Source organism: Panthera tigris, chromosome A3 (genome assembly GCF_018350195.1).
Source record: "Panthera tigris isolate Pti1 chromosome A3, P.tigris_Pti1_mat1.1, whole genome shotgun sequence".
Lineage (NCBI taxonomy): Eukaryota > Metazoa > Chordata > Mammalia > Carnivora > Felidae > Panthera > Panthera tigris.
Window position 1 is genome coordinate 34410779 of NC_056662.1, and position 21171 is coordinate 34431949.

The following is a 21171-nucleotide window of genomic DNA, read 5'->3' on the forward strand; positions in this document are numbered from 1 at the left end:
ATGCAATAGAAATCCTGGACTCAAAACTCAGAGAGGTTCCTTTATCTTATTTGGAGGTTCCTATTTCTATTTTTTTTTTTGTCAGGATTCTCTTGGTTGCAAGTAACAGAAATCAATATTGAACTAACTTATATACAAGAAAGATACAAAGTAGATCACATGAGAAAAGTTTGTCCATCCAAACCGGGAAAGGGAAGGTATGGAGAACTAGATGCCAGAAACGACTGGCAAAACTTTCCATTTCTGTCTGCCTGTCTGTCTACCTGTATTTCTCTCCTTTTCTCTCTGTTCTTCTGTGTGTCCTTCTCCCTCCCTCCTTTTCTCTCTCTCTCTTTCTCTCTCTCTCCTGCTTTTCAATGTGTATTAGCATTATTCTTTTCCAGCAGCACATAGACTTCCCCTTCTTTAGAAAATATAGGCACCAACCCTTCTAAGTTATTCTTTCTCCAATAGCAGGTTGGAAAAATCTGGAGGAAAAGGCTTGTTAAGGTCATGTGATCAACCAAACTTGCAACCTTAGACCAATCATCTGTGGCTAAAGTCAGGGTATGACTGGTCCAGCTTGGATCAATGCCTCCCCTAGACCAGTTACTTTGGCCAAGGGATGGGGGTAAAAAAAAAATACAGTAGCTCCCATAGGAAGCTGATTTGGCATAGAACCAGTTCTCAGAAAACAGAAGTTCTTCCTGGAGAAGTAGTGTTGGGTAGAGAAAACCATAGGTAAACCCCAACTCTCTTTTTAGTGTAGGAAAGAGATAAATTATTGAGATTATATATATATATTATATATATATAATATATATATGTAAATATTATATACATATAATCCCATTGCCAGTTTTGTGGGAGTCTGACAATAGTGGCATATTATTAACAAAGACATAATATTAATCATTCTGCCTCCTGGACCTTAAGTAGAGGAAGATTAAACGAAAACAGTAAATGCCGAAAAGGCAGAATTACAGTGAGAGTGATGGTCTTTTGAAAATAGCTGGAAAGGGCAGAATGCTACAGGGAGGGGTCTGTAGTATGGAAGAGTGGGAAAGACCAAGGGGAACTGAGCAGGATGGAAAGACATTTACATATTTGCCATATTAAACACAGAGATGTTGTCGTTTTATAACTACATACTCTTTATGATTCTATGGAAACACTGTTTTCATTAGTTGCATGCAAAAGCCATGTTTTAAAAAACATTTCATTAGGCATTTATTCCCAAAGAAAACCTAGCTTGTTAAATATATATATATATTTTTTTTTTGATAGTATTTCTAATAAGACAGTCCATGGCGTTAGACATGATGCTTCATTGTTATCATCAACGTCAGGGTCAGTGTGGTTTTAAAACTTAAAAGAATTCATTCTTGGGGTGCCTATGTGGCTCAGTCAATTGTGCACCTGACTCCGCTGACAGCACAGAGCCTGCTTGGGATCCTTGCTTTCTCCCTATCTCTCTGCCCCTCTCCTGCTGGCATCGTGTGCTCCCTCTCTCTCTTTCTCTCTCTCTCTCTCTCTCTCTCAAAATAAATAAATAAACAAACTTTTTAAAAAAGATTTCATTCACATGTTCTGAGCACCTATTTTGTATAGTGTCTGGGGTTCCAGAAAAAATATTAAGAAAAGGAGTTTGCAGTGGTGGCATTCTCTTGGGGAGCAATAATAAAGTATATACACACAAAGGTAAATATCTGTAAGTGATTTATTTATTTATTTACTTATTTATTTATTCATTTATTTATTTTTGTAAGTGATATTTTACAGAAAAGCCAGTAAAGGGTCAAAACCTAGAGTTATCTGGGCTGTCAAAGGGGTGTATCAATGAAGGCTGGCTTACAAAGGGAAGAGGCAAAAAGAGGCAGACACCTTGGCTGGTACCCACTCCCTTATCAGAAGCAGTTAGAGTAGCCCAGTATAATGGAACTTTCTACAATCATGGGAATGTTCTACATCGTGCTGTCTCCCATTCAAATGGAAATATTATCAAGGTAGAAGAATAACATGAGACAAAGTATAGAAGCAGGTGTGTGCCTGGACAGTTCTGAGAACAAAATACTGCCTAGTTTATCTGTATATGGTGAATGCTAGTCAGGAAATTTAGAGCTGGAGCAGTTGAGGAAAGAGGGCCAGTTAAGGCTTTGGTACATACGAAAAGGAAGAATATTTGGGATGTAGTGGAAAGACTGATGAGAAACTGAGGGCAGGAAGGGAATTCTCACTGAGTCCAGACCAGAGTTAGTGAAAATCTATACCAGAATGCTATGAACACAAAGCCATGAGATACATCGTAACAGGAATAATTGACAAATCTCCATGACTCACTAGATGTGGAAAGTACCTAAGAAGGAAATCAAACATAGTGTCCACTTTTGAACTGAATGATAATAATTAGTGGGAAAATACGATGACCTATCTTCTATGAGAGACAAAACCTAAACTTGCTTATAAAATGTTGAGATGCTGGTGAGCCATCCTCAGGTAGAGTGGGGCAAAGGCAGTTGATAATGCTGAAATGAACTGAAGAGTCAAAAAAGTGACTGTGTTGATTACTGAAGATACTATAAATTAAAGAAAAAGAGTTTTGTGTGAGAGTGGTTGGCAGCTGGCACACTGTCAGAAGGATAGGATAAAGTCATCATCCCTAGCTGTGGATAAAGGCACTGAGGTACCATGTTGAACTCATTGGGGACTGATGGTATATTTTACATTTTTTAAGGAAACAGCAACATCTGTTGGACACTGTGAAAAGTATTACTATTAAGATTGGACCTAATTATTTCACAAATGAACTGTCCTTTTATTTTTTTAATTTTTTTTAATGTTTATTTATTTTTGAGAGAGACAGAGACAGAATGCGAGTGGGTTAGGGGCAGAGAGAGAGACAGAGAGACACAGAATCTGAAGCAGCCTCCAGGCTCTGAACTGTCAACACACAGCCTGACGCGGGGCTTGAACTCATGAGCTGCGAGATCATGACCTGAGCCGAAGTCGGAGCTCAACCGACTGAGCCACCCAGGTGCCCCTCCTTTTATTTCTTTTAGCTTAAGGATACCATGAAAAAAATTACAAAGATCCTAAGGCCACTATGAACTAAGAAAGTTTTCAAATTTCTGGAATAATAAAAGCTATGTCCTGAGAAATGTCCAGTAAATATAAATAACAAAAAAGTTTTTGTAATCTCAAAGCAAAATCAGGTGAATTCCAGTGGTTGAAGTGGAAGTGAGAGGGTGGAGTTGAAATATGGAGCTGGGACATTGAAGCTTTGGGAGCGGTAACTGGTCTTCCATCTTAGGGTTAGAAATGAAAGGAAGGTCCAAGATGGAACAAAATTTCAGGGTTCTGGGAGGGTGAGGAAAACAGAGATGTGTTTTTATGCAAAGGGAATGTGTCCAGCACAGAAGGAAGTTTGAGAGGAGAAAATAAAATGGTAGATCAGGTCTGGGAAACCAGGGCAAGAACCTTCCTCTTGGAAGGAAAGGTGAGGAAACCAAGTTAGGAAGCTACCAAGTGGTCTAGTAGGACTCGCATGCGTGTTTTTCCTCTCAGCTTTCACAGCCATGCCACGAAAGAAATGTTACCCTTGCATCAGAAGTGGGGAAGCTGAGTTTGGGGTAATGAAGAGAATGTAGATAAAGTTCCAAAGATCATTTGAGACAGAGAAGAGGGAATATAAGGGAATGTCTTAGTCTCTTTCAGCTGCTATAACAAATTACCACGGATTAAATGGCTCAAACAATGAATGTTTATTTCTCTTTTTTCTTAATGTTTATTTATTTTTGAGGGAGAGACAGAGAGACAGGGAGGGAGAGAATCCCAAGCAGGCTTTGTGCCATCAGTGCAGGGCCCGACACAGGGCTTAAACCCACAAACTGTGAGGTCATGACCTGAGCAGAAATCAAGAGTTGGACAATTAACCAACTGAGCTACCCAGGCACCCCCAAAAACATTTATTTCTTACAGCTTTCTCTCTCTCTCTCTCTCTCTCTCTCTTTTAAATTTTAGTTAGTTAATGTACTGTGCAGTATTGGTTTCAGGAGTATTTTCTCACAGTTCTGAAGGCTGGAAGCCCAAGATTAAGGCTACAGACCTGGTGTCTGGTGAAAGCCCACTTCTTGGTTCATAGATGGCCGTCTTCTCACTGTGTCCTCACATGACTGAAGGGGTGACAGAGCTCTGTGGGATCTCTTTTATAAGAGCACTAATCCTATCATGAGCTCTCAAACTTCCTGACCTAACCACCTCCCAAAGCCCCACCTCCTAATACAGTCGGTCACATTGGGAGTTAGGATTTCAATATATAAATTTGGGGGGGGGGGGACACAAACATTCAGTCCATAACAGAGGGCTTCTTCTAAATTGTCTCCATCATTCTCAGTAATTTAGACAATGCCTCTCAAACTGTAACGTGAACACAAATCTCCTGAGAATCTTGTTAAAAATGCCAACTTTGGTTTAGTTGATCTGGACAAGGGCCTTGAATTTCTGTTGTGTTCCCAGGCAATGCTGCTGGTCCATGCTGGTCATCTATACGTTGAGTAGCAAGATCTAGAAAGCCAGGTCATTGGCCCAGAGTTTGTAGAATAGTGACATGTATTTAGGGTACTTGATAAATATTTGTTGGACTGTGGCTAAAATGAATAGTTAGATAAAGGTGCGTGTTCTGGGAGCCAAGGGGGTGGGAACTCTTTCAAGAGAAGAGTAAAGAGCAAGTGCAGATGGTCTGAGGGAGGGACAAGGAGGAGGCCAGCGGACGCAGCAGCCAGGGAATTTCTGTGGAAGTTTGAGAGAGTGCAGGCTGGCAATTGCGTCAGGTATGATACCAAATCAAAAGAAAAGTCAGAATTGGGTGGGGAGAGGGGCACCTGGGTGGCTCAGTAGGTTAAGAGTTCGACGTTGGCTCAGATCATGATCTCGCAGTTTGTGAGTTCAAGCCCTGCATCAGACTCTGTGCTGACAGCTCAGAGCCTGGAGCCTGTTTCGGATTCTCTGTCTCCCTCTCTCTCTGCCCCTCCCCAACTTGTGCTCTGTCTCTTTCTCTCAAAAAAAAATAAACATTAAAAAAATTTTTTTAAAGAATTGGATGGGGAGATGGGCTGTGGGATCTCAGGGTCAGGGACTTCAGTGACTGGATGGTGAGGTGGCTAAGGATGAGGGCAAGAGGTGGAAGGAGAGCAGGAAATGTGAGCAGATACTGGCATAACCAAGAAAATAACATTCTGAAGTCAGGTGAATGATACACCAGATGACAAAGTGGAAACAGAAGTATGAGGGCCATTGAATTTAAAAGCGTTGCTGAGAGGTTTTGCCATGTTGAGCAGAATGAGGACGGGCCACAGACATCTTCCCAAATCTGGCAAAGTTTCCAAATCACCAGAGGAGGTTTTGAAAATACTGATTTCCAGGCCCTGCCCTGAGACATTTGGAGTCCATATGCATAGGCACGAGCCCTGGAATCTGCATTTTTAGGAAGTTATCCAGGAGTGATTCTGATATTGCAACCAAGGTTGGGGATCCTTGCATAACCCTCTATAACTCCTCAGGGTGAATGAGAAAGAAGAAAGATGCTCTGGGGAAGGAAAGGTGCTGAGTGCACACCCTCAGCTAGAATCGGGATTGCAGGAATCCTCAAGGAAATTTCCAGAGTCTTTGCACACCAGAATTTTACATTTAGAGAGTTTCAAAAATAGTACTACAAAGCTGTAATATTTCATGATTTCTTTCTTTTTTTAATGTTTATTTATTTTTGAGAAAGAGAGCTTGAGTGGGGGAGGAGTAGTGATAGTAGGAGACAGAGAATCCAAAGCAGGCTCCAGGCTCTGAGCTGTCAGCACAGAGCCCCATGCAAGGCTCGAACTCACAAACTTCCAGATCATGACCTGAACTGAAGTCAGACGCTTAACGGACCTAGGCTCCCCTTCATGATTTCTTTAATTGTGATGGTCATGATCAGGCAATCTCTTTTGAGTGATCAAATAGGTTTTCTGCTGGCCCAAGTCCCAGTTAATAGTTGTTCAGATTTAGTCCACTTCACAAATGCATCAAATTTCACATTAATGTTAAGTTAATGTGCTTTCTTTATTGTAATTCTCTAAGATAATTTCTCCTTTGATGTTTTATTCTCTTACATGAGAAGGATTTTTTTTTCAAAAACAATTTCTAAAATCATAATGAAAAGAGGTGGGGAAGTGGGGAAGCCATCGAACCTGATTTGTTGGGTTTGTCCCGGCTCTGTCACTTATCACCTCTGTGTCTGTGAGCCCAGAACCTGATCCACAGGTGTCAGGATCTTCACATGTAAAACAAAGATAAAAGCACAGCCTCACAGTGCAGTTCTTAGAATTAAATAGGAATCGAATACATTTAAAACTCTTCAAACTGTGCCAGACATACATAAATTATCGATGAAAGTTTGCCATACTCTGATTATGTTGCCTTATCACTGTGGCAGTAACCACTTATGTTAAATTGGTCAACTTACCCAGTTGTATTTGAGAGTCTCCATCACGGGTCAACAGCAGTGGGGTCTTTCATAGGAAGCCCACGCTGTCTACGTGGTGCTCCAGTAAGAAGGGTTGAGTCCAATTACTACTGCTGTCTGAGTAATCGCAAAAGTTTCCATAGGTTCTCCATGTGGAAGAGAAAGAGATGGGACTTATGTACCTTTATATAACTGAGAAGTATTTACTGAGCACCTACTAAATATTAGGAATTGTGCAGAGGGCCAAGGATATGCAAACACAAACACAGTCACTGCCCTCTTGAAGCTTGGTTTGATAATAAATGCAAGACAATAAATTAATTGCTTTCATGGCATGTGTTAAAATTCAATGGCACTGTACCATAGAAGAGAATTTCTGACATTCTTTGGAAGTTACCCACACAAGGACACAGCCATCGATTTCTAAGATGGGCAACTCATGGTCCTTGAAGCAATTAAACAATGAATCAGATTGGGGGCGCCTGGGTGACTCAGTCAAGCGTCCAAGTTCGGCTCAGGTCATGATCTAACCATTTGTGGGTTCAAGCCCCACACCAGGCTCTGTGCCGACAGCTCGGAGCCTGGCACCTGCTTCAGATTCTCTCTCTCTCTCTCTCTCTCTCTCTCTCTCTCTCTCTGCCCCTCCCCTGCTCACACTTGGTCTCTCTCAAAAATAGATAAATATTAAGAAAAAATAAAAAAAAAACAATGAATTAGGCACAAACCAAGAATTAAAATACACAGTTGATTATAACTTGCATTTGTATCATACTCGTGTTACTTTCAGCTTCACTGTACCTCCAAGAGACAAAGGCATTAATAATCCCATTTATTACAAGAAAATGTAGATTCAGAAAATGTAGCACCATTGACCCAAATGGTATTTTTGATATCACAGAATGAGGAATGGAACCTGAGCCCTCCACCCCTCCACTGTTAGTTGTCTTTGCACTGAGCCAAGCTGCAGTAACCAGCACAATAGTCTAAGGCATCCTGTTTAATTCAAAAGGGATCCAAAGAAGACTTTCATATTAAAGCTTAGATAATGTGATGGTTTTCAGTGACTTCCCCATTGCCTGTGAGATGCTTGGTAATTTTAACTATTGTTAAACATCAGTCACAGATTTCCTAACTAGAGATACCGTTGTCTGGGGGCTCAAGGGGAGAGAGTCTTTGTTTATGATTGTGTAAAACAGTAAACACATTTTCTTCCCCCAGCTTATTCAGAAATTGACGGATGTTGCCGAAGAATGTCAGAACAATCAGCTGAAGAAGCTCAAAGAAATCTGTGAGAAGTAAGCCTGCATTCTCTTTACAATGGGCTTGTGCCTATAAATGTGTTACACACAAATTGCCATTTGATTTGTCTTTTTTTTTTTCTTTTACTTCCATTTTGACTTCAGGGAGAAGAAGGAATTAAAGAAGAAAATGGATAAAAAAAGGCAGGAGAAGATCACAGAAGCTAAATCCAAAGACAAAAGTCAAATGGAAGAGTAAGGAAAAAGAACCCCTTCTCCCCCAACTTTTACCTGGGGATTCTTTTATTCTGTTAGAATAACAGCTTCTCAAACATACAAAGACCCATTTTTGATGTTTCTCCTCTAATTAACCTTTCAAAAGATCCCTTTTGTAAATTTTTCAACAGGGAACTCAAAGGGCTTTCAATAATGGACTGAGGTGCACCCAGGGCCTTTTAGTTAAAGATTGAGTAAGGAGCGTCCCTTAGGAAAAAAGCAGATCTTCAGTTCCCCTGCTGTCAGGCAAACTTCCCAGCATTTAGTGAACACAGAGTTTGCCCTTGGGCAGAACCTGACTTTTGTCCAGAACCAGCAGATTGTACCTTTCTTGCCACAGCAGTAAGAATGTTGAAAGTTCTGTAAACTTTCATCTGGAAGTCTGAAGCTCACCTCTTTGTTGATGCTGGATGAGTTCATATAATGATCTAGTTGTCATTTGCTCTTAGGGAAAAGACAGAGATGATCCGGTCATACATCCAGGAGGTGGTACAGTACATCAAGAGGGTATGTCGCTTAATCTCTCTCTGCTTTGCACACCGCGTATGATTGCTCAGCAAGCACAATGTGAGCCTCTGGAGGAAAATGCCAGGCCTTGTATCTATTTATCACCACCACCCAGAAGAGCTGTTTCACAGAGCAGGCATTCCATAATCAAGGCTTCTGCAAGTTTAGTTGCAAACCTATGTATAAAAAGGCTTATCTAAAAATAAATGTCAAGAATCATTTTCAAAGTGAGGAGCCCAGAAACACAGGATCAATAGGGGATCCCCCAAAAGAACCTGTAGCTGTCATCAATGTTAGGGAAGACGGCAATCTCCAAAGGCACTTCTTCATATTAGTGTTTGAAAATTGGTATTATGGAACTTTTCAAACTTTAGCAAAAATAGAAGAATAGCATAATCTGTTGATCACCTCACCCCCACCCTGTGTACCCATCACCCAGGTCTGACACTTACCAACAGTCTCCTACACTTGTAAGGGAAGTTCTTGATCAGGATATGAGATAATTAAATGTATGACATCGATCTGAAAAGCTTTCCACTTTTTTTCTGAAAACCACTCACTTATTAATGTTAGATGAACATAACTTTCTTTGTAACTTTCTTATAGTTAGAAGAGGCACAAAGTAAACGGCAAGAAAAACTTGTAGAGAAACACAAGGAGATCCGTCAGCAGATCCTGGATGAAAAGCCCAAGGTAAACTGAACCGAATAATAAAACACAGTAACTTCACTTTTCCTCCATTTAATTACAATAAAACCTCTGTAGGTCGTGTACCCTGCACACAGTCTCAGATCAGTTCTTACATGTAAAACTCATGTATCTTTCTCAACCATGGTAAAGATCTTTCTATAGCAATATTCCACACAGGTTTATTATCACCCAGTGAGCTTTAAACATTGCAATTGCTTGGAACCCACCTCTTGAAATTTTGGTTTCAATTGGTCTGAGATATGGTTTTTGAAGCACTTCCCCTCTCTCCCTGCCAGAACAGAGAAAATTAGAGAAATTAGCCAAGCCTCTTGCGTACTGAATAAAATATTGTAATGTCAGGCTCTGTCCAGCAGAGGGTGTCCTGTACCAAAATCACCCTGGTTTTTAATCCAACAAAATGTTCTCATAAACCAGAAAAAAACAAATCTTTTTTTCCCCCAATAATAATAGTTTATTATGTCTCCTCTTTCAAATTACCTTATGCTTATTGTTTGGTCAAAATCAATTGTTTTATGAATATTAACTTTGATTATCAGTAAATCAAATACTTTTAGGTTGGCAAAGAGCATCTTGGTTTTAGATCATTACATATATTTTCATTCATCACTGAGTATTTGTGAAAAATATGCTTTTCAGTGTTATTATTCTCCTATGTGCATTTAAAATATCTACTCTAAAAGGTACAGCTATTTCATACAAGTACTCTTTAAACCTGCAAAGCTCAAAAGTGTTACTTTCATTTCATTGTATAGTCCATTCATCAATTTACTTTTTATAGAAATTTTTTAGCTAGTTCTAAATATATTCTTGTGGTTATTTCTGCCCTTCTCCTTTTGTATTTATTAGACAGGAGAATTATTTAATATTTTTAACTCCTAAAGTTTTTAGGCTTGGCAATATAGATGAAGCAGTAATGAAAATCTGAGAATTAATAATTACTTAAATATGCTGCTAATTTTTCTGTTTTTCACGTAAACATACAGTTTAAATATTCTTAGCCACCATCTTAGGTTGATTATACATTAATAATAAATTTTAAGATGATTTCAGAAATGGCTATACCTTCCATTGATCCACTGATGGATCTTTTATAATGTTTGGAGCAAAAGATTCAGGTCCAACTGGAATTTAAGCGGCACATTAACACCCTAATAATCAGTCCCAGGTGATATATTCAGATATATACATTTTCAATCCATGCTGTCTGAAAGCAAACATGTCATTACTTTGTACACTGACATAATATACGTTGGTTACGATTGATCTCTTATTAGCCAGTTTTTATATTTCTAAAAGAAAATCTCTCTGGTGAGATATGGTTATTCCCATAGAGTTTTATTTTACTTTGTTTTTGTCTTTGGTCCAAAAATGTCTCATACTTGTCTCATAGATACAATGCAATCACAAATGTGTTTCAATTCTGTAACTCTCAGTATAAAAACCCCTACGAGGCTTTTCAGTTACTGCTCTAGGTCATCAGGATTAAAATCAACTTTGGTAGGTATTAAAGCGCTTTTAAACTTATGCACTGGACATAGGTAAATGTTACAAGAATAACTGTTGGATAACTTGTCAGGGTGCATTCTGCAGCAGTTTTACAGAAAACCCAATTAAAACTGGCTTACACAATAGTAAACTTAGTAAGTCATATTCCTGGAAGTTCAGATGTATTGTAGTCTGAGGAATGGTTAATTGAACACTTCAGCAACCTCATCAAGAATGCACTTTAACAGAAACCTATGGAGGAGGGAAAGGAAAAAAAAAAAAAGAGGTTAGAGTGGGAGAGAGCCAAAGCATAAGAGACTCTTAAAAACTGAGAACAAACTGAGGGTTGATGGGGGGTGGGAGGGAGGGGAGGGTGGGTGATGGGTATTGAGGAGGGCACCTTTTGGGATGAGCACTGGGTGTTGTATGGAAACCAATTTGACAATAAACTTCATATATTGAAAAGAAAGAAAAAAAAGAAAAAAGAAAGAAAGAAAAAAAAAAAAGAATGCACCATGCCATCTCAGTCTGTTGCCTTTCATGCCTAAGCTTTAAACCCACAGTCCTAAAATGACTGCCATAGCTCCATGCATCACATTACATAAATCATTCAAAGGCAAAAAAAGGTAATGTCTTCATCTTATAGCCCTTTATTTATAAGATTAAGGAAAAGCTTCCTATGTCTTCCCAGTAGCTTTCTCCTCATTGGCTAGGATTGTACCATATACCCATTACTAAACCAGTCATGGGTAGTAGAGTGTAATCTTCACGATTGCCTTAGAGTATTAAAGCTTGCTCAAAAGGGTGGGGAGAGTCCAGCTCCTCTTCAGTTTCATAGTCAACAGGCACCGGAACAAAACTGATGTTTTCTTATCAAAGATATAAAAATATCAGTTAGGTAGGTAATTGTGTGTGCCACTGCCATATTTATAGCAATTTCCCATTTCTTCTTTTTTGGACTTTTAGCAAGAGATCTGAAGTGTTTCTATGAATTTTTAGTAGTTGTTTTGCCTTCACTTTTGTTTTGTTTTCTTTGCAAAATTCTGAGCCTGTCTGCACATGATCAGTTTAGTCTGTCCAAATATAGCTAATAATCAGAATCGAACAGTGCTATGAACTGAACTGTGTCCTCCCAAAATTCACATGTTGAAGCCCTAACTCCCAATGTGATGATATATGAAGAAGGGGCTTTGGGAGGTGTTATGTTTATTTATTGTATTTTTTTTTCATTTTTTATTGAAGTATAATTAACATGCAGTGTTATATTAGTTTCAGGTGTACAATATAATGATTTAACAATTTATACATTACTTAGTGCTCATCATGATAAATGTACTTCTTAATCCCCTTCACTTATTTTATCCATCCCTCTAACCACCTACCATCTAATAGCTACCAATTTATTTGCTGTATTTAACGTTTGTTTTTGTCTCCCTTTTGTTTGTTCATTTGTTTTGTTTCTTAAATTCTACATATGAGTGAAATCATATTGTATTTGTCTTAGTCTGACTGATTTCACTTAGCATAATTCTCTCTAGCTCCATCCACGTTGTTGCAAATGGCAAGATCTCATTCTTTTTTTATGGCCAAGTAATATTCCATTATATAAATATACCTCTTTTTTTAATCCATTCATCTATGGGTAGACACTTGGATTGCTTCCATATCTTATAGTATTTCCATATTGCAAATAATGCTGCAGTAAACATAGGGAAGCATGCATGTATCTTTTCAAACTAGTGTTTTTGTTTTCTTTGGGTAAATACCCAGTAGTGGATGTAGTGATGCCTCCATACTATTTTCCACAGTGACTGCACCAACTTTCATTCCCACCAACAGTGCATGGGGATTCCTTTTTCTCCAAAACCTCACCAGCACTTGTTATTTCTGTTGCCTTCATTTTTTACTGTAAATAGGAACAAGTGATATCTCTTTGTTTCTCATCCACGTTGCCCTTATGACCACCTTGCGTCTGGATTTGAAGGTTGCCCTTGGAGATTTTTGTTTTCATGTCAAACTAAAGCATTTATTAAGGGATGTTCTTCAGAGCTGATAAATTTTGTGCTTCGGAACCATGACTTTAATAATAAAATAAGAAATCATGACTGTTAATATTGTAGGACACAATGGCTGATCAAAGGAAATGTCCATGGTAGGAAGGAGCAATAGTAAACAGTGACGTGAATAAGATCAAGTGCAGGTCATGTGGAGAAAGAACAAAGCACAGGACAGCAAATGTAGGCAAGTGAAAGTCCAGGCCAACATAGCATTCATTCACACTCCTGTAATTGCTGGATGTGGACCAGAAATAGAATAGCACCAGCTTTGAAATAATCCCTCTTCACATCCAGTATGAAGCTTTGAAGTTTGACATAGATATGAAGGAAAGTAACAAAAGCAGAAACAATATGGAAAGTGCAGTAACTCAAGGGAATGAAACTGACCAGCAGTGTTTATAAAAGAGGTTAACTGAGTCAGTTCCATTTGGTTAGAAAGATGAGAAGGTAGAATGATTTTATGACATCTAGAAATTTATGAGCTGTTCCATCACTGAATATTGGACAAAGAAATTGAGTTGACTCTATAGTAGGTAATATTAAAGATAATTGCAACCTTCCTATGAAGAAAAAAGCATGACAAAGTTCACCAAGGGTTACTGAGGGTAACAGATTCCTTCTTCAAGTATTTTAAAGTGGAATAAGTAGTTTTTTTATCTAGAAACCAATAATGGCTAATCTTTTGCTTACAACAAAAATATACACCACATGGCGTCATATTTCTTCCTGTTTGTCAGTTTCTTTCACCATATCGTCAAATATAATCATTTAGTCCCTCTTCATCCAGTTATTCTAACTAATGTAATAATGTGTTTAGTGTTCCTAACCTCCTCCTAAACAGGGAGGAAGCTATTTACATTCCTATATTCTCCTGGTATTACTGTTTTGAGCTATTCTGAACCACAATCACAAGCTGCATAATTTTTCAAGCCTGTGATAACCAAACAACTCCTTCAAAATTGAACAATTATTTTTTTAACAAAGGAAATTTAAAAGCCAATTGCTGAAAGACAACAGTTCTTCAATGGCAGGGAGTTCTGACTGGATTTAGAGCAAGTTATATATGAAGATTAACCCAAAGTGCAACCTTCTAACCTTTTACTCAACCGCGTGCTTATGATCTGTAAGTATCAACTCAAGTTCCTAAAATTATTCCCACCTTCCAGTAGAACAGTCAGAGGACAATGTGCCTCAATTAAAACCATTTCATTTCCAGGGATGCCCAGGTGGCTCAGTCAATTAATCAGCCAACTTCAGCTCAGGTCATGATCTCGTCGTTCATGAGTTCAAGCCTTGCATCAGGCTCTGTGCTGACAGCTCAGAGTCTGGAACCTGCTTTGGATTCTGTGTCTCTCCCTCTCTCTCTCTGCCCCTCCCCAGCTCGTACTCTGTTGCTCTCTCTCAAACATAAATAAATGGTAAAAAAAATTTTTTTAAGCAAAAAAAACCTTTCATTTCCATACTCAGACCAAGAATTTCCATCCTACTGGCACATATTTGGTAGGGAACCAAATTTGGCCAGCCACAGTGTGAAAGTTTATTTTGGAACGTCCAACTTTGTGACATGTACCAGACCTTTTTCATATATATAGTGTCCATTTTTTTCCCACTAAAAAAGAGATCAATGAGTCTATTTCTTTTGTATTCATTTTTGAGGGCATTGGGGAAACTGGAAGTAGGTGAGTTCTAGAGGCAACTGATACAATAGATAAATAGCTTGGCCCTCGATTTGATGTAAAATTACACTGTGTATTCCTGTACATAGGTCCCTCTGAAATTTCTTAAGTTGCAAACAACAGTAGACATCCTTGAAAGAGAATACTCAGCTCCTTTTCAGTAGAGTTCTACATTCTGGAGAAATGTTCAGTTGCCTGTTTCCTAGCAGTGAAACATTTCATTCAGTCCCTAAGTGTATGCTATTTTCAGCTTTGTTCAAGGTGTGTCTTTTTATGAAATCTATAGCTTCAGAGTTCTTAAGAGGGATGCAGTAAACCCCAGCCAGTCTTTGAACTCTCGGTGACATAATTGGTTTCCTTGGGATTTCCATACCTGAGGTTGCCAAAGCCAATAGGAAAAGGGTATATGTGTACAAAAGGTGATAGGAGCAACTCACACCCCAACTGCCGGTAGAGAGAAACCATACCTTCTGTGGTCACATTCAAGTCTAAACGGATTCATTATAAAAAGGACCTCTTGCCTTTTTCTTGAACACTTCAGAAAGATTTATTTTAACATGTTGAAGCATCGTTAATCAGGAGTTGCCCTGAATCTGCTGCAAATATTCCAACGTATATTGATCACTTTGCAGCTACCGGCTCTCGTAATAAGAAGAATTGTCTTTTGAGGGGACTTTTTAATGAACCATCTCCATAACCTCATAAAACAGTCGATAAATGTGGAATTTACTTTTTCTCTGACACTTAATTTGTCTTTGATGCTTCTTAGAACACAGGTTTTCTGTTTTAATTGAGCTCATCAATAAGAGAGAATTCCAGGAAGCTTTAGGGCATTTTAATTTATAGAGAAAGAACATTTCATCATGTAGTTTACTGGTCCTTTTTTTCCCCTCCATTAGGGGAATAGAGACTGATTTTCCTCATTTCCCCTGACATCTTTAGAACCAACAGGGTGAGTGACTCATCCTTCTGGGTGAAGTGAGTCTTCTCAGACCGACCACTGGGCCCTGAGACAGAACTCTCAATGTAGAGATTGTAGTCTTGTCTTCCCAGTGTTCAGGGAGAAAGAGACTAGGAGATTTAAAGTAAAAGCTTCTTCCTTACACAATTCATTTGTGTGTCCCCCAATCCTCTGCAACTTGATGGGGAAATGTGGATTCTCCCTGCCATCACCCATTGGACCCTCTCATAGAAGCCAGACCACAGAGTGTAAACTGGCTGCCAGTGGACTATGTTTTGCTCATTGTCAAGTCTTGGTAGACCCACCCAATGGTTTGTTTTTTGTTTTTATCTGTGGAAGGAACTTCTTTGTCATTTGTATCAATGTGAATAATTGTCTTTTAAAAAATGTAGTTATTTATTATTTTCTTGATGTAAAACTTGGCTATGTTGACTCTCCTGCACAATACTAGAGCAATAGAACAGTTTTAACTCTGTCTCCTTTTGATTTATTTGTGAAATGTATTAACGATTCTATACATTTCTAAACAAATGAGACATTCTTATTCTTTGTTACACAGTCCGTGTTCATTTACATTTATCTATATATTCACAAGACTTTTTTGTTCAGCATTCTGTCTTATGTCTCAGACTGGCCATTTGGGACCATTACCTTCTACACCTTTAGAAGTTCCTTTATACAGTCTACAGGTGGCAAACTCTTTGAGGTTTTTGGCTTTGTTTTCATTTTCATCTGAAAATGTCTATATTTTCCTCCATTCTGAAATGATACTTTCACTGGGTATTTTAGGTTGACGGTTATTTGCTTTTAGTGCATTGAAGATAAAATTCCACTGTCCTCTGGCTTCTCTTGTTATTGAGAAGCTGTTAGCCTCAGTGTAATTCTTTTGATAATAACTTGTATTTTTCCTCCTTTTATTGCATTTAGGACTTTTTTCTTCTATTCTGTGCAGTTTTTCTAAAATGTGTCTAAATACGTGTTTGAGGTCACCGAATGGATAACTTTCCTCAGTTCTGCAGAAACTCAGCCATAGTGTCAGCAAAAATGGCTTCCATCATGTTATTTATATATAAAATAAAATGGACCTTTTACTCCATCATCTCAGATTTGTAATTCTTCAGTATTTTCCATCTTTTCATATCTCTGTGCTGCCCTGTGGGCAATTTTTCTCTGGCCCTTTTTTGAATTCACAAATTCTTTGTTTACACTGCTCTTACACTTTTCCACAGAGTTTTTTAATTCCAGCTTTTGTGTTTTATTTAATTCTGTAAGTTCTGTTTGGTTTTTTGCTTGTTTTGTTTTTGAGAAAGAGAGAGGGAGGGAGAGGCAGAGAGAGAGGGAGGGAGAGAATCTTAAGCAGACTACATGCCCAACACAGAGCCTGATGCAGGGCTCAATCCCATGACTGTGAGATTATGACCTGAGCTGAAATCAAGAGTCAGATGCTCAATTGACTGAACCACCCAGGTGCCCCTGGTTTATTTTCAAATCAACAATCTGTGTGCCTGGCTTATTATAAGGAGAGTTTCCTGTGAGATTCCTCATTCTGTACAAGCCATAGGCTTGGAGTTGTGGCCCCACCCTACGAGGCTTTCAAAAGATGAATTCAAAATTTCCAGTGTTAGCAAACGCCCTCAGGGCAAAAGTGGCTTGCCTGTCTAGGCTTGATGTCCCTGCAGTTTGGGCCTGATCGTTCTTTAAATTTTTGCAGCTCTTAGGTTCTTTAAAGAATATAGTTTTAATATCACATCCAGCCTTTTTAGGCATTTTCAGTGGGAAGGATTGTCCAAGTGGCCTAACCAACCATTACCAGAAATAGAAAATCCCCACATGGTGTTTCTAAAATGTTTGAATTAGTTAACATCTTTATTCGTTGGGATTCACCTGGAGAAGCAGAACCTGTAGGAGACTCTTTATCACAGAGCTGCGCGCGCGCGCACACACACACACACACACACACACACACACACACCCCTGGCCCAGGAGTCAGAACAACTAAAGGAAAACCCAAAGAGGAGGGAAGGTGATTCCAGAACCCATTCAGCAGATCTGCAACAACATGTGTGTGTTACAGAATGGTCGCTGCCTCCCTCCTCAGCCCTCCAACTCTTGGGAAAGTCTCCCTTGTAACTCACCCTGGAAAAATACAGAAACAGAACTTTGGGAAATGTAGTTCAGCCTACCCAAGTTGGCACATTACAAAGCCCTCACACTAATATTTAATACTCAGAAATTTTCTTATTTAAAAAAATCAATTTCTCTTTAAAAATTAGATTATATGATTACAGACAACCAACCTGTAGACAAATCCCTAGGTCTGAGAAGAGGCTCCCCTTAGGCCCACATGGCATTCCCCTCATGGATTTCTTTTATCTATTAACCCTTGTAAGGCAACTGCGTTTGAGATTTAAACAAAATCGGAATGGAGGTTCACATGGTTGCCATTGATTCCTCCCCCTTTTCTCTACCCTATTAACTTTCTTTCCCCTTCATTTGTCTTTACTTTCTTTCCTAAAGATTAGGAAATGTGGGAGTGCCGTGATGGGTGTATAGTTTAGAGGGGAGGAGATCCAAAGCAAATACTCATGACCTGCTAGAGCAGAGACTGTATATGTTGATGGGGTTTGGACTCTTCCCAGAAAGAACTGAGGTTTAACATTAGGAATAGGATGAGATGGACTTTAATCCCACTGACTTTCATCTGCCCACCTCCCTAAGCAACAGAGTCCATACAACCATAGATGGCCCACGAAAACTTCTGAATTGACTTCTACTCTGTGTGCCTGCCCTTGTATTATGTGAATTTTGTCAATACTAATTAGATGTTTTATTCCAAATGTATCCCTAGTTTGTTTTTATTTTATTTTATTATTTTTTTTAATGTTTATTTATTCTTTGAGAGAGACAGAGAGAGCATGAACAGGGGAGAGATAGAGAGAGGGAGACACAGAATCTGAAGCAGGCTCCAGGCTTCGAGCTGTCAGCACAGAGCCTGACGCGGGGCTCAAACTCATGAACCATGAGATCATGACCTGAGCTGAAGTTGGATGCATAACCGACTGAGCCACCCAAGAGCCCCTCTAGTTTGTTTTTAAAGCCCTGCTTTGGTATAACTAGAATAATAAAAATAGTCGAACATAACACATCCTAAATACTTTTTAAAACAAAGAATTTAAAGATTTCATTGACCTCGGGAAACCACTACCTGATTTTGCCATGGCCCTCAACATTTTCAGGGGAAAGATGGCAAAGGAAAACCCAGAGAAATATTTACATATAGAATATCCAAATGGGAAATGTCTTGGTGCTTTGAAACATTTATTGAAGCAGCATGCAGAGACCAGATGAAAAGCTATTGCAGAAGGAAAAAATCCATGACCACTGAACTGAACAATGCTGAAGAAAATTTCAGTCCACACTAGGAAAGCCGTTTCTAAGAGCAAGAGTCACATTCTCTATTGTGCACGCATTCTGCCCAAAGGCCAAATTAATGTAACATCTACCATGTCAAGTCCTGCTTATGCATTTTCTGTCAATAAAGATCAATTGATACAAGTCTTCTGCATTTATTATAATCATTTGCTGAGGATAATCTTTGAATTTGACAAGGAGATCTTTGAATTTGTGGCTGAAACCAAGACAAGTAATATTTTTGTATTTCAAAGAATTCCACATTTCAAAGAGTTTTATCAGTAAAGGTGGCTTTAACTTTTGCTGATGTTTGTGATGGAATAATAAACAGGGCATGATGATTCTGATAGTTTGCATGGATTCTTAATGACATACCTTTTATGGTCATCATACACACACACACACACACACACTCACACCCAAACAACCCTATACAATTGGGGGAAGCTTAGCATGTTTAACTATTTTGGCATCAACATGGATTTTGCCCTCCCTAATTATGCTAGCATATGGGAAATCCTGTCTAAGACAGTAGCCAGCAGCACCTATATGTTTTTGGTGGCATAAAGAAAATAGGAAATATCTTGTCTTCTAGCTTTGGTTCAAAAGGATTTTTTTCCAGGGCGCCTGGGTGGCTCAGTTGGTTAAGCGTCCAACTCCAGCTCAGGATATGTTCTCACAGTTTGCGGGTTCGAGCTCCGTGTTGGGCTCTGTGCTGACAGCTCAGAGCCTGGAGCCTGCCTCAGATTATGTGTCTCCCTCTCTCTCTGCCCCCCTCCCACTCTCACTCTCTCTTTCTCTGTCTCAAAAATAAATAAACATTAAAAAAAATATTTTAAAAAGGATTTCTTTTCCTTTTCCTTTGAACCTTACATATTGTTTGTTTTTAAGTAGTTCTTAGGTTTTATGAAATACATAATAAGCTGTTGTAATTCTTAAATTTATTATTGGGACTTTGTTTTAGGTGGAATCAAAACTATCGCAAGACTTGCAAAGTATCATAAAACAGTTAAGACTTCTTTATAATTGTTAAGGTACCAAGTGCAGCACTCTAGCCAAAGCCACTATCAGTCCTCAAATGGATTTCTAAATAGCCTCTTCACTGGTCTTCCCACTTCCACATATCAATTCCCAACAGGGCAGCCAGAGTCATCTTTTAGAACGTAAATCAGGTCGCTCCTCAGTTCAAGACTCTTTCATGGCTCCCATCTCTGTCAGGAATAAAAGTCTATAACGTCCCACATGATCTGACTCCACTTTGTGGCATCCCCTCTTTGTTTTCTCATTGACCTACTCTCCACTCCAGCCATCCTGGGTTCCTTGCTGGGCCCCAAAAAGACAGGGGCCGCCTTGGACTGTTGTATGGAGTATTTCCTCTGCCCAGAATGCTCATCTCTCAAGGGTCCACTTGGGCGACTCCCTCCTGTTGCTCAAGTCTTTGCTCAAAGACTTCTTTTCAAAGAGGCCCTCCATGACCACACTTTCCACACTCCCCCATTGCTGGCATCTCCTCTTCCTTTTATTCGGCTCTACTTCCTGTTTTTCATGGCATATATCACCTTCCCTCATTAGGTCATTTACTTCTTTCTTAGGTGTGTCATTCAGTGTTCCCTCCCCAGTGGATTTACATGGAGGGCAAGGGTTTCGACTGTTTTGCTCACTGATGTTCTTGAGTTCTAGGCACCCAGAAACAATGCCTGGCACGTGACTTATGTAGAGGGCTAGCAAAACTAGCTCGATGCATTTAAAACTCAATCCTCTCTCTTTGAGAGAGAAAAGCATAGCCATTAAGCCCAGTCCCATTGGGCCACACTGTTCAACTGCTGTCAGTGATTCATTACAATCTTTTTTCAAGTCTTGATAGTAGTGGGATTTTGTAGAGAATTTCTCAAAACTGCTAGTTACAATCATACTTAGCATCTAATTCCCACGAAGAATGGGAAGAAACCAAAGATAATTCAGTTGCCAGTCCCATTGCATTTGTGGTCAGAAGTGTTGGAATAGACAAAGGAGTTGGAGATTTTAAATCTCCATTCTAGAAGGCACTCCAAGAGAGCTCCCAGACAAATAATTTGAAACAACAGATTATTAGAAATCAATTTCAATGCCACAAAAATGACAGCCTCCCTTTTTTTCCACACAGGGGGACGGTTCCTCCTCATTCTTGTCGGAAACTTGCCATGAGGATCCCTCTGTTTCCCCCAACTTTACTCCCCCCAACCCTCAAGCTCTCAAGTGGTGACTACCATCCTTCCGGCCAGGTAGGACTGGATGGGAGGGGTCGCTTTTGAGAGAGGGGTGGCATGTGGCCATCAGGTTTACAGGCATCATGGACTTGCTCCTTTGTTTTTCACTACCCCCCTTTCTCTACATA

General features: G+C 39.2%; 1 protein-coding gene across 1 annotated transcript in view; it reads left to right on the forward strand.

The window, feature by feature from the left end:
• PLCB1 (phospholipase C beta 1) overlaps positions 1–21171 on the forward strand; it is a 694981-nt gene that overhangs the window by 601293 nt on the left and 72517 nt on the right. Inside the window, exons 28-31 of the mRNA XM_042980903.1 lie at positions 7694–7770; positions 7879–7968; positions 8439–8496; positions 9103–9189. Of these exons, the coding sequence (XP_042836837.1) occupies positions 7694–7770; positions 7879–7968; positions 8439–8496; positions 9103–9189 (312 nt within the window). The remainder of the gene's footprint in view (positions 1–7693; positions 7771–7878; positions 7969–8438; positions 8497–9102; positions 9190–21171) is intronic.